The sequence below is a fragment of the Staurois parvus genome, unplaced genomic scaffold, assembly GCF_062004578.1.
Source record: "Staurois parvus isolate SC_StPar_1 unplaced genomic scaffold, SC_StPar_1.0 ptg000018l, whole genome shotgun sequence".
NCBI lineage: Eukaryota > Metazoa > Chordata > Amphibia > Anura > Ranidae > Staurois > Staurois parvus.
Window position 1 is genome coordinate 17,430,452 of NW_028317814.1, and position 12,000 is coordinate 17,442,451.

The 12,000-nt window shown below is 39.8% G+C and overlaps 1 protein-coding gene across 2 annotated transcripts in view; it reads left to right on the plus strand.

Annotated features, from left to right (window-relative positions):
- SCNN1B (sodium channel epithelial 1 subunit beta) overlaps positions 1-2,529 on the plus strand; it is a 140,147-nt gene extending 137,618 nt beyond the window's left edge. For both annotated transcript variants that reach the window (XM_089682776.1, XM_089682783.1), the window contains one exon: positions 1,576-2,529. In XM_089682776.1, coding sequence (XP_089538902.1) covers positions 1,576-1,926 — 351 coding nt within the window. In that variant the 3' untranslated portion in view covers positions 1,927-2,529. The remainder of the gene's footprint in view (positions 1-1,575) is intronic.
- Positions 2,530-12,000: the final 9,471 nt, after the last annotated feature.

Below are 12,000 nucleotides of genomic sequence, written 5' to 3' on the forward strand. Positions count from 1 at the left end.
CTGAGAGTGAACCCTTAAGGGAGAAAGCGATATTTGACCTGAACATTGACAGGTCAACCAGTGAAGTTGAGTGCATTAGTGGAAAGGTGGTGGAAGTCACTATACACTATTTGATCAATCTTTGAAGACTCTAAAGGTTTAATCTGTATAATTTGCAACCACAGCATAGAAGATTATTACACTAGAGACTGATTTATGCATGTAATTGACTGTATGTATATGCTCAAGAAGAACGTACGAGGTATTGAAGAGAAAACACCAGAGACTGATTACATGGTTTGAGTTGGTTTGTGTAAAAGCACAATTAATGGTAAAAATGTATCTTATTTGGTTCATTTCATGCATGTAAGATTGGTGAATGGAAATTGAGATTTTACAGGAGACACAGCAAAGTTATAGTTATTTGCTTGTAAGATTTTGTGGGAACACAACTATTTGTTTGCAGTCTTCACAATTGGGATTGGTATCCACATCTACAGTATAAGGAACACTTATCAGGTAGTGCCGGATTGTTCTCTCTGTATTAGTTCTTAATTCTACACTATAGTGACAGGGTTGTATTAAAACTGATCTCCTGTCATCTTTTTTAAAACCACTTTTTAGGTTAGTAAGGGTTAAATGCTCATTTAGGTTAGGGGTGTAAAGAAATACATTATTCCTTGCTTGTACACCGGACTCATTTCTCCGATCCCCTTCAGCCCAGCATATAATTTAAACATTTAATCCTTACTATCCTGGGGTAGGATCCAAAAGTTAATTTAAAGGCTAAGCAGAGTTCAGTTTTATTTGTGGCTAGAAGGAAAGCTTTAAACCATACCACTAGAGCAAACAACAATTGAATATGTCAGCAGTTAGTAAATATATCTGCAGATATACACATATATTTGCTACTTCAAGATCAGCAGAGTGATACCACTACGTCTTCTGATTTTTTTCAGGTTCTGTGAATAAGCAGTAGAAATGGTCCAACTGCTGCTCTGTTTGCTTTTTTTTTTTTAATGTATTGTCTGGGTAGATTTGCATGGGCAGCTCTCTTGCCCATGAGGTTGGTTGGCGTTCCTATCCACGCTAGCGTGTACAGATCGTTCAGTCTCCATTTGACTTCTCTGTAAGCTGCTGGAAAAGTCTGAATGTGATGGAAACGTGCGCCCCTTCTCACCATGCTCTGTGATCCTTCCCACTATTTCCTATATCAAGTCTGTGCCCTGTAATGATGTAGGGGCAGGTTGGAAGAACCAAGTGTGGTGGGAACACAGGCGTCTGATAGACCTAGAAAAATGTCAAATATGAAGACTCTTTTGGCAGCCTTGCAGTGTAGTATAGCAATGACTCCACAAATGAGCATTTGAAAGGGTATGTATACTTTTACGGGAGCCTAATTTTACAGGAGATTTTAGTTTATCATATGTTTTTCATTGACAGGGTTTATTTAAGGTGGAATAGTTGTCCATTACAATGAATCTGCTTGTTACATTCCACTTTAGCAGAGGTTGAATATTATGAGCAACATCAGTTCTGATTGTTTCCTGTTGAGTCTTACTTGATCTTACTTCTCAGTGTATTTCTATCCAACAGGTAGTGTGGTTGCTCTCAAACCTGGGAGGTCAGTTTGGATTTTGGATGGGGGGTTCAGTCTTGTGCATCATCGAGTTTGGAGAAATCATCATAGACTGTATTTGGATCACTATCCTCAAAAGCCTCGCTTGGAACAGAAATAGGAGGCAAAAGAAGCGAAGTCCACAGTATAGTGATCCACCACCAACAGTGGCTGAACTGGTAGAGTCCTACTCTAATCCTGGTTTCCAGCATGAAGATCCAAATCATGGTAGCATGCCGATACCTGGCACTCCACCTCCGAAGTACGACTCTCTGCGCTTGCCACAGATGGACACCATTGATGTCATATCCAGTGATGATGAATCATAATGTTACATTTATATAATGACTACTAACGCACAGTGTTCATCTAACTAGTCAATATTTTCAAAGAATCTACTATTATAATATTGTGTAAGAGTAAATGATCATTATTAAGTAATATAGGTTATATGACATGACCACAAGAAGCTCGTGTTTAGTGCTGAAGAAGTTTAAAAAGGTACTGGAATAGGACACGTCTGCTCTATTCAATCTGGTCCAGTAGAGGGATACACATAAGCCATGGTAAAAACTATGTGCCTGGTCAACTAAACTTTACTTAAAGGACCATCCATTATACAGACGTTACATAATGTGAATGAGTTAATATGTTTAAGTTTTGTATGTAAAATAAAACGCATCTGTATAAAAAAAAAAAAAAAAAAAAAGAAGATATACATTACATTTATGTAAATTTACTGCAAAGTCTATTGCCTTGTGTTGTCTGCCAACTTCGGCAAAAAATTGCAGTAGGAAGTTATTTCCTAGGAGATTACTTAAGATTACTTAAACATTTTCCATTAGCTTCCTTTGAAATTATTTCTGTTTTGATAGTATATCACCACATTTATATATGATCTGTGACTGTTAATAAAACTCTTTTATAAACCAGTGTATGAAAATTGTGTAATTGATCTTTCATGATTTCACTATACTTCTCTTGAAAATGCATAGGGGGCATCCAGGCTACCTAGTCAATAGGTCAGTTTTCCATTTGGGTGTTGTAGTGAGCCAGTTCACCCCAGTCCCTTTTGTCTGTAATCTAGTAATCATTTAACAAGCTATGCCTTGCTGCCCCTCACATATGGAAAATCTGATGGAAAAAAAATTTCCAATCAGACAGTCAGTAAAAATGTTTCTGCAGGGCATTACGCAAAAGTCATATTAAAGCGGATTGTACTGAGCAGATACAGAAACTTCTATTGCTAATTTTTCTGATTATACTAGGTTCCTGACTATCATTTTCCGCCTGTAGCCTCCATTAGTCATGGTCTCCAAACAAGTATAGAGGTTAGTAATTCAGACTTCAAGTGGACTTTCATGATCTGTCTACTTGGAACTCTGAACTGCAATTCTTAAGGAAAACTGGAAAATACAGTTTAATGGTTGACAACCTGTTAAACCGGACCTTGAAATTAAAACAAATTAAAACTTGCAATGTGGAGAAGTGCATTCTTGCTAAATTTGGGTGGAGCCCCACATGGCAGCATCTTTTTTATATTGTGACAGCAGTACCATGGTATTACTTCTCACTCCACCAAAGAGCCCGGTACATTCATTCCATCTGAATTGGCCAGTTTTGTAGACAGTGCCTCCACCAGCACCTCTTCTTATTTATGCATAACCCCCCACTCCAGCTCAGTAAAAAGAAAGCTCACAGAAGAGGCAGGAGAGGGGGAAAATCAAGACACCACCAAAAAAAGCAAATGGCTGATATGGTAAAAATCTACAATCTTTCTTCCTATACACTCACGGATAAAGATATCTCAATAGAGGGCTTAATTTTGCCCCCACTATATGGCCCAATCCATTTATTTTATTTAAAGATCTTAACAGGTTTATTACAAACCTTACGCTAAAATGATATTATAGCCTATAAACCATACAAAGGGCTGATAACAGTGTCAACATAGATATTTCTGAAGTTCCCGACATGTCCTTTGACTCTGTTTATCTGTCCGCTCTTGCCAATCTTGAGGAGCTACAGGTCGACTTACTCAACATTTAGTCTCGTCATCACCCATTCAACATACGTTTAGACCCAAGTCCATTTTTCACCCTACTTATGCCAAAAGGCCCTTTCTTAGAAACCTTCTATCGAGTTGCGTGCACAGAATAAGTCAACACATGTAAGAAAGATACTTCAAGTACTAGCCATCATATTCTGACTAGGGGGAACAAAAGGGTCTTGAATATTTATCTAAAAACTCCAATGTAATAATAAAATCAGCTGATAAAAGGTGGAGCTATAGTGATCAAAGATAAAGTGGACTATGTTAGAGAAGCGGAGCATCTCCTCTCTGATCCCAGAACATACAAGAAACTAAAAAAAGGATCCCTTACCCGAGTTCATTAATGAGGTAATTATCCTCATAGATACAGCCAAGAAACAGGGAGTCATCACTAAGGCGGAGGCTGCTTTTTTTCGGAAAGAATTTTATAAAGTTCCTTATTTCTATCATCTTCCGAAAAGCCACAAGGATGCTAGGAACCCTCCAGGGTGCCCCATAGTGGCTTCTATGGAAAGCATCACTAGTGGGTTCTCATTGTATATTGACCAGTTTTCGCAGCCCCGAGCTCAATCTTATCGGCTTGGATGTCACTCCACTTCCTCAAACTAAATCTTTCCCCTCAAGCCAGAGTACTAGGTGTCATCCTAGACTCCAATCTGTCCTTCCAGCCCCAGGTCCAATTGCTGACAAACTCATGTAGACTTCACCTCTGCAACATCTCCAAAATACGACCGTTCCCAACCTCGGAAACCACTAAGCAACTCATTGACTCTCTTATCATATCTCGCCTCGACTACTGTAACTCCCTCCTCATCGGCTTACCTCACCGCAGGCTATCCCTGCTTCAGTCTATCTTGAATGCTGTGGCCAGACTCATCCACCTTACTAACCGCTCCGTATCTGCCACCCCACTCTGCCAATCCCTCCACTGGCTTTCGATTGCCCAACGGATAAAATTCAAAACGCTAACACTGACGTATAAAGCTGTTCATAATACTGCCCCAAACTACATCACCGATCTTGTCTCTAAATACCACCCAAAACATACTCTCCTCACAAGACCTCCTACTCTCTAGCTCCCTGGTCTTCTCCTCCCATGCTTGTCTCCAGGACTTCCCCCATCCTCTGGAACTCCCTACCCCAATCCATCAGACTATCACCTACTCTGCTCACCTTTAGACGCACTCTGATAACCTCTCTCTTCAGGGAAGCCTACCCCGCCCTCAGCTAATTACTGAACTCCTCCACTCTTCCTACCACTCCATCACCCACAGCTATTTCATCCTGTACCACCATCCCCTCCCTCCTAGATTGTAAGCTCCAAGGAGCAGGGCCCTCGAACCCCTCGTGTATTGAATCATATTATTACTGTACTGTCTCGTGTACTGTCTCCCACCATAATGTAAAGCACTGAGCAAACTGTCGGCGCTATATAAATCCTGTATAATAATAATAATAATAATCTTTACCAGCCTATATGAGGGATGGTATACACCTCATGGAATAGCTAAGTACACCTGGGAGCCCACCTACAGGTGAGTTTCCCTCGATGTATGTTCTTTGTATACATGTATAACCCATGACATTGGAGTCCTAGCCGTGAAACACTTCCTTATGGAAGACCCCTTATTGAGCCACTCATCACTTAGACATCACTAACCTGATCAATCACTGTTTTTGGTAGAAATTATTCTTCTACATGGCAAATAATTTACTAGCAGGTGTAGTAGAGTAATAGAAATCCAACAGAACCAACAGTCATGACATGCATGCTGCTGATTCTGTGTAATTGAATCTCTAATTGAAAGGGGCACGTTCAAAATAATAGCAGTGTGGAGTTCTGTTAGTGAGGTCATTCATTCTTTGAAAAACAGGTGGCAATTATTGCCCTTATTTAAGGAAGGAAGGCAGCAAATGTTGTACATGCTGGTTACAGTGCATTTCTCTCTGAAATTCTGAGGAAAATGGGTCGTTCCAGACATTGTTCAGAAGAACAGTGTACCTTGATTAAAAAGTTGATTGGAGAGGGGAAAACATATAAAGAAGTGCAGAAAATGATAGGCTGCTCAACTAAAATGATCGCAAATGCTTTAAAATGGCAACCAAAACCTGAAAGACGTGGAAGAAAGTGAAAAACTACCATTGGAATGGATAGAAGAATAGCCAAAATGACAAGGACTCAGCCAACACTCAGCTCCAGGAAGATCAAAGAAGGTCTAAAGTTACCTGTGAGTACTGTTACAATTAGAAGATGCCTATGTGAAGCCAAGCTATATGCAAGAAGCCCCCGCAAAGTCCCACTGTTGAAAAAAAGACGTGCTGAAGAGGTTACAATTTACCAAAGAGCACATTGACTGGCCTAAAGAGAAATGGCGCAACATTTTGTGGACTGATGAAAGCAAGATTGTTCTTTTGGGGTCTAGTGGCCGGAGACAGTTTGTCAGATGACCCCCAAACACTGGATTTTAAGCCACAGTACGCTGTGAAGACAGTGAAGCATGGTTGCGCAAGCATCATGATATGGGGATGTTTCTCATACTACGGTGTTGGGCCGCTTTATCGCATACCAGGAATCATGGATCAGTTTGAATACATCAGAATACTTGAAGAGGTCATGCTGCCTTATGCTGAAGAGGAAATGCCTTTTGAAATGGGTGTTCCAATAAGGCAACGACCCCAAACACACCAATGAACGTGCAACATCTTGGTTCCAGACCAACAAGATTGACGTTATGGAGTGGCCAGCCTAATCCCCGGATCTTAATCCAATAGAAAACTTGTGGGGTGACATCAAAAATGCAGTTTCTGAGGCAAAACCAAGAAATAGAGAACTGTGGAATGTAGTCCAATCATCCTGGGCTGGAATACCTGTTCACAGGTGCCAGAAGTTGGTTGACTCCATGCAACACAGATGTACAGCAGTTCTCAGAAACAATGCTTATACAACTAAATATTCATTAAGTGATTCAAAGGAAAGCAAAATCTTCAAACATTTTTCAGTTTATATAGTGAATGTTTGAGTTTGTAAAGAAGAATACAAACACTGCTATTTATTTGAACAGTCTAATTTTCACTTTTCTTCAATTTTTTTTAGAGGAACAACACAAATTTGATATATTTTTCTTCATGTTTTGATTTGGAATAGAATGTGTAGTGTTCCCAATGCATTTGTGTGTATGGAAATAAAAGCTATTAGAAGGATTTTGAGCTTTATTCACTTTTTTCAACACACTGCTATTATTTTGAACACAACTGTAGATGACGTGGTCATCATTTGGGATGGTCCCGAATCCGATGTCCTCGCCTTTGTCTCTTGCTGCAATACCAACACATTTGGTCTGTCATTTACAGGTGTGACAGTACTTCTCTGGCTTTTTTAAATCTTACATTATGCCATGAAGAGAACACCATATATGCCACCAATTATACCAAGCCGATGGCTGGTAATTCTTTCCTACATTTCTCCAGTTGTCATCACCGCCATTGGGTCAACAACATCTCTAAAAGCCAGTTTTGCCACTTGCGTCATGATTGTAATAGTATACAGGACAATATACAACATAGCCAGCACATGAAACAAATGTTTCTCGATAAGGGTTATCCACTGGATAGGGTTGAGGAGGCTAATCAACTCTGCCTTGTAGAGAATGTCACCAAACATCCATCTGACACTACTAATCCCGTCCATTTTGTTACTCAATTTCATTGCCAACATAGGAAGATGGAACAAATCTTCAAGAGACATTGGTTCATCTTGTTAGAAGACCCACACCTAACCTCTGTCATTACCCAAGCACCCAAAATAACATATAGGAAAGCCTCTAGTGTAAAAAACAAAATCGCTCCTGGTAAATAGAAACAGACTGCTTCATTGTCCAAATCACTTTCCATGGTCCTTTCTCTGAAGGGGATGTACCAGTGCAAAAAATCCCCGTTTAATGTATAAACATGTTACACACGGTCAAAAGCAGTTTCTGGTTAAAAACAAAACATATGAAATGAAAGCATTTTACAATTGTTCATCTGAATTTGTAATTTATTGCCTCACATGCCCATTCTATGTTGGTAGAACCACACGGACACTGAGGAAACGTTTCGGCGAACACTTGTAGAGGAAGCGGTTGAATAGCACAGTTTACCTAGGCACTTCAAAGAGCAACACGAAAAATGCTCTGAAGGCCTAAGGGTTTGGGTTATTGAGGGGATGCCCAACACATACCCCCTTGCTGAATGTTTGAAAAAACTACGTGAACAAAAGACCTATTGGATATACATTTTGTACACGTTGGCTCCATTGGATCTCCAAGAAGAGATGGAAATTAGTACCATCATATTATTTTTATGTATTACTGTCCTGTTTTCCACCTTGTGGACTAATGAACATTGTCTAACATATCATTTCAGTGGAAAATGGTCTGAATCTAAGTCCCTTCTTTCTCTTTTTGAAATATATAATTTCATGACACATTGGGTTTATTACAGTATGCATGTATTCTTTTATAAACAAACACCATAATACCTTCTAAAATCAGAATACGTATTTATTATAACTTATTATCAATATTAATATTTTTTAGTTACCCTTCATATTGGTAAGTAGTGCCAGATCCCATAACTGCACTATATCTTTTTTGTTTCATATCCTTTTATGTCTCCTTTGTATTCTTTCCATAAAGCCATGTATCTTTTTATATATATTTTTTAATTCTTATGTACTTTGCCTATGCGCGCTTGTATATATGTGCATACATATCATATGGTTTTTATTTTACTGCATTGTTATGTTTGAATGGAACTCCGTGATGAAAGCATAATGATAGACATATTGACTCTATTCGTCTCTGACGATCCTCCTGAGATGTGTGCTAAGACTGCCCTAACCCCGCCCATATAGGCTTATGCACCAATATAAATGGGAGTTGTTGCCTTAGCCAATCAGGCTTGACAAAGGAGTGGATTAGTGCTCTGAAACGCGTTACCCAGGCTAAGGACCCAACTTCCTTGACGCCACTTCCAGTCGTGCGGTCCACGGTGGTTCTTGACGTCACTTCCGGTTCTGTGTTCCATCACAACCATAGGAGCCGGTGCTTTCCATGGAGCGCAGACGTCCGACTTGTCTCTTGGCTCCATCTCCTAGATTGTAAGCTCGAAAGAGCAGGGCCCTCGATCCCCTCATGTTTTGCATTTTATTGTTATTGTTCTGTCCCCCTTTGTAATGTACAGCGCTGAGTGAACTTTTGGCGCTTTATAAATACTGTATAATAATAATAATAATCTGGTCCTGGATGCCGCTACAGACATACCATCTGACAAGTGGCTGTGGTCCCCTTCACTTGAGTCATCTACAGTGGGGATCGAAAGTTTGGGCACCCCAGCTAAAAATTTGTATTAATGTGCATAAAGAAGCCAAGGAAAGATGGTAAAATCTCCAAAAGGCATCAAATTATAGATTAGACATTCTTATAATATGTCAACAAAAGTTAGATTTTATTTTCATCATTTACACTTTCAAAATAACAGAAAACAAAAAAATGGCGTCTGCAAAAGTTTGGGCACCCTGCAGAATTTATAGCATGCACTGCCCCCTTTGCAAAGCTGAGACCTGCCGGTGTCATGGATTGTTCTCCATCATGGTTTGGGAAGACCAGGTGATGTCAATCTCAAAGGTTTTAAATGCCCAGACTCATCTGACCTTGCCCCAACAATCAGCACCATGGGTTCTTCTAAGCAGTTGTCTAGAAAACTGAAACTGAAAATAGTTGACGCTCACAAAGCTGGAGAAGGCTATAAGAAGATAGCAAAGTGTTTTCAGATGTCAATATCCTCTGTTCGGAATGTAATTAAGAAATGGCAGTCATCAGGAACAGTGGAAGTTAAAGCAAGATCTGGAAGACCAAGAAAAATATCAGACAGAACAGCTCGCAGGATTGTGAGAAAAACAATACAAAACCCACGTTTGACTGCACGATCCCTCCAGAAAGATCTGGCAGACACTGGAGTTGTGGTACACTATTCCACTATAAAGAGATACTTGTACAAATATGGTCTTCATAAAAGAGTCATCAGAAGAAAACCTCTTCTACGTCCTCACCACAAAAATAATCGTTTGAACTTTGCAAATGAACATATAGACAAGCCTGATGCATTTTGGAAACAAGTTCTGTGGACCGATGAGGTTAAAATTGAACTTTTTGGCCGGAATGAGCAAAGGTACGTTTGGAGAAGAAGGGGCACAGAATTTAATGAAAGGAACCTCTGTCCAACTGTTAAGCATGGGGTTGGATCAATCATGCTTTGGGGTTGTGTTGCAGCCAGTGGCACAGGGAACATCTCACGAGTAGAAGGAAAAATGGATTCAATAAAATTTCAGCAAATTTTGGATGGTAACTTGATGCCATCTGTGAAAAAGCTGAAGTTAAAGAGAGGATGGCTTCTACAAATTGATAATGATCCTAAACACACCTCGAAATCCACGGGGGATTACATCAAGAGGCGTAAACTGAAGGTTTTGCCATGGCCTTCACAATCTCCTGACCTCAACATAATTGAAAATCTATGGATAGACCTTAAAAGAACAGTGCGTGACAGACAGCCCAGAAATCTCAAAGAACTGGAAGACTTTTGTAAGAAAGAATGGGCAAAGATACCTCAAACAAGAATTGAAAGACTCTTGGCTGGCTACAAAAAGTGTTTACAAGCTGTGATACTTGCCAAAGGGGGCAGTACAAGATATTAACTCTGCAGGGTGCCCAAACTTTTGTAGTCGCCATTTTTTTGTTTTCTGTTATTTTGAAAGTGTAAATGATGGAAATAAAATCTAACTTTTGTTGACATATTATAAGAATGTCTAATCTGTAATTTGATGCCTTTTGGAGATTTTTCCATCTTTCCTTGGCTTCTTTATGCACATTAATACAAATTTTTAGCTGGGGTGCCCAAACTTTCGATCCTCACTGTATAACACTTTACAATGTTTCTTGCTTCTTCATACATGTGAGTGCTACACTTATGGTTCATTAAATTGTTTTTAATACTGCACTTAGAGGTGTCCCCTTGTGTTCTATATTGTGACAGTGGGTCTGCTGTCACAGGGGGGACTTGGGAGAGGGGGGGGGGGTTGGGTGTGGGGGCAACTGCAGCAGTAACATGGGTGTAACATATATCATATTATAAAAAGTGAACTTGGCTTTTAAGTTTAGTTTAGAGATATCAGTTTTGAATGGGAATGAAAGCAGTTTGGTGATAAAAGCAAGGTCAGCTTATAGCTTTATTTGGTAATTTCAACATGTATCCCAGTGTTGGTGCTTTCAAATAAAGTAGACCCTACAGTACACTTACAGTATACAGTAAGGAGACCTTTAGGGTGCACATGCCCTGATAATAATCCTGATCCTCCACCAGTTCTGTAAAAGTACTGTATCTATGTACCTGCCCTGCTCTGCTGAGATCTTTGAAGTGCACTATACTCAGTGTCACACAGCCTCTTCTTCAGAATCTTCCTAAATGTGCCCTGAACTGTGAACTCTGTTCATTTTGTCTCAACAGTGTACAGATTGTATTGTTCAGTGACATTTCACTGCCACATAATTTTGGACAAAGGGAAAAGTTCCTGGTTCTGTAACTCAGCATAATCACACTGAAGTACAATGATACTTTAACACCAAAGTTATCTGTCATAATTTTCTTCACCAGTCAACAAAAGGGTTTTTTTCTCATTGCAGGATAATTGGCAGAGCCATGCAAATCAATCCCAACGTGATGGCCAACTGTGCAGCCAAACCTACTGGTTAATAGCACAGATGAAGTCTGAAATTAAAGTTGTAACAGTCCCAACCGGGACAGGGGCTTTTGGAGGGTTTTGCAGCTAGCCTCTTGCTTACTGTCCATGTGCCCTGGAATCTGAGTTTTTCCTAGCTCTGACTGAGAGAAGCAGATAAAGTCCCTGGTTTCTCCCATGGGCCATAATCTGAGGGTAGAAAGCTAACCCCTAGTACCTTTCAAAAGCCCCTGTCCAAACTGGGTCTGTCACAACAGTTATTTATTCCACATCATACCCAGTGGTTTCATTGTTTTTTGGACATTGATATTGTGAGATATGGAACCCACAGCACCTATGAACAAGGGCTTGAGGTAAAACTATGCAGAACAGCCAGTCAGGTCTCAACTAGAATACTGAAAACTGTAGCACTGCCTTTCTAAGGTTACCATGTCATGAGAAAAGTATACGGGTTGCCATTGGTATCCTCCTTTTATAAACGGTTTGTTGCCCAGCTGTGTAATACTTTTTGAGATGCAGACCATGCATGTAAATGAGATAGAAAAATATCAGAATTCCTGATCTCTATGCTTT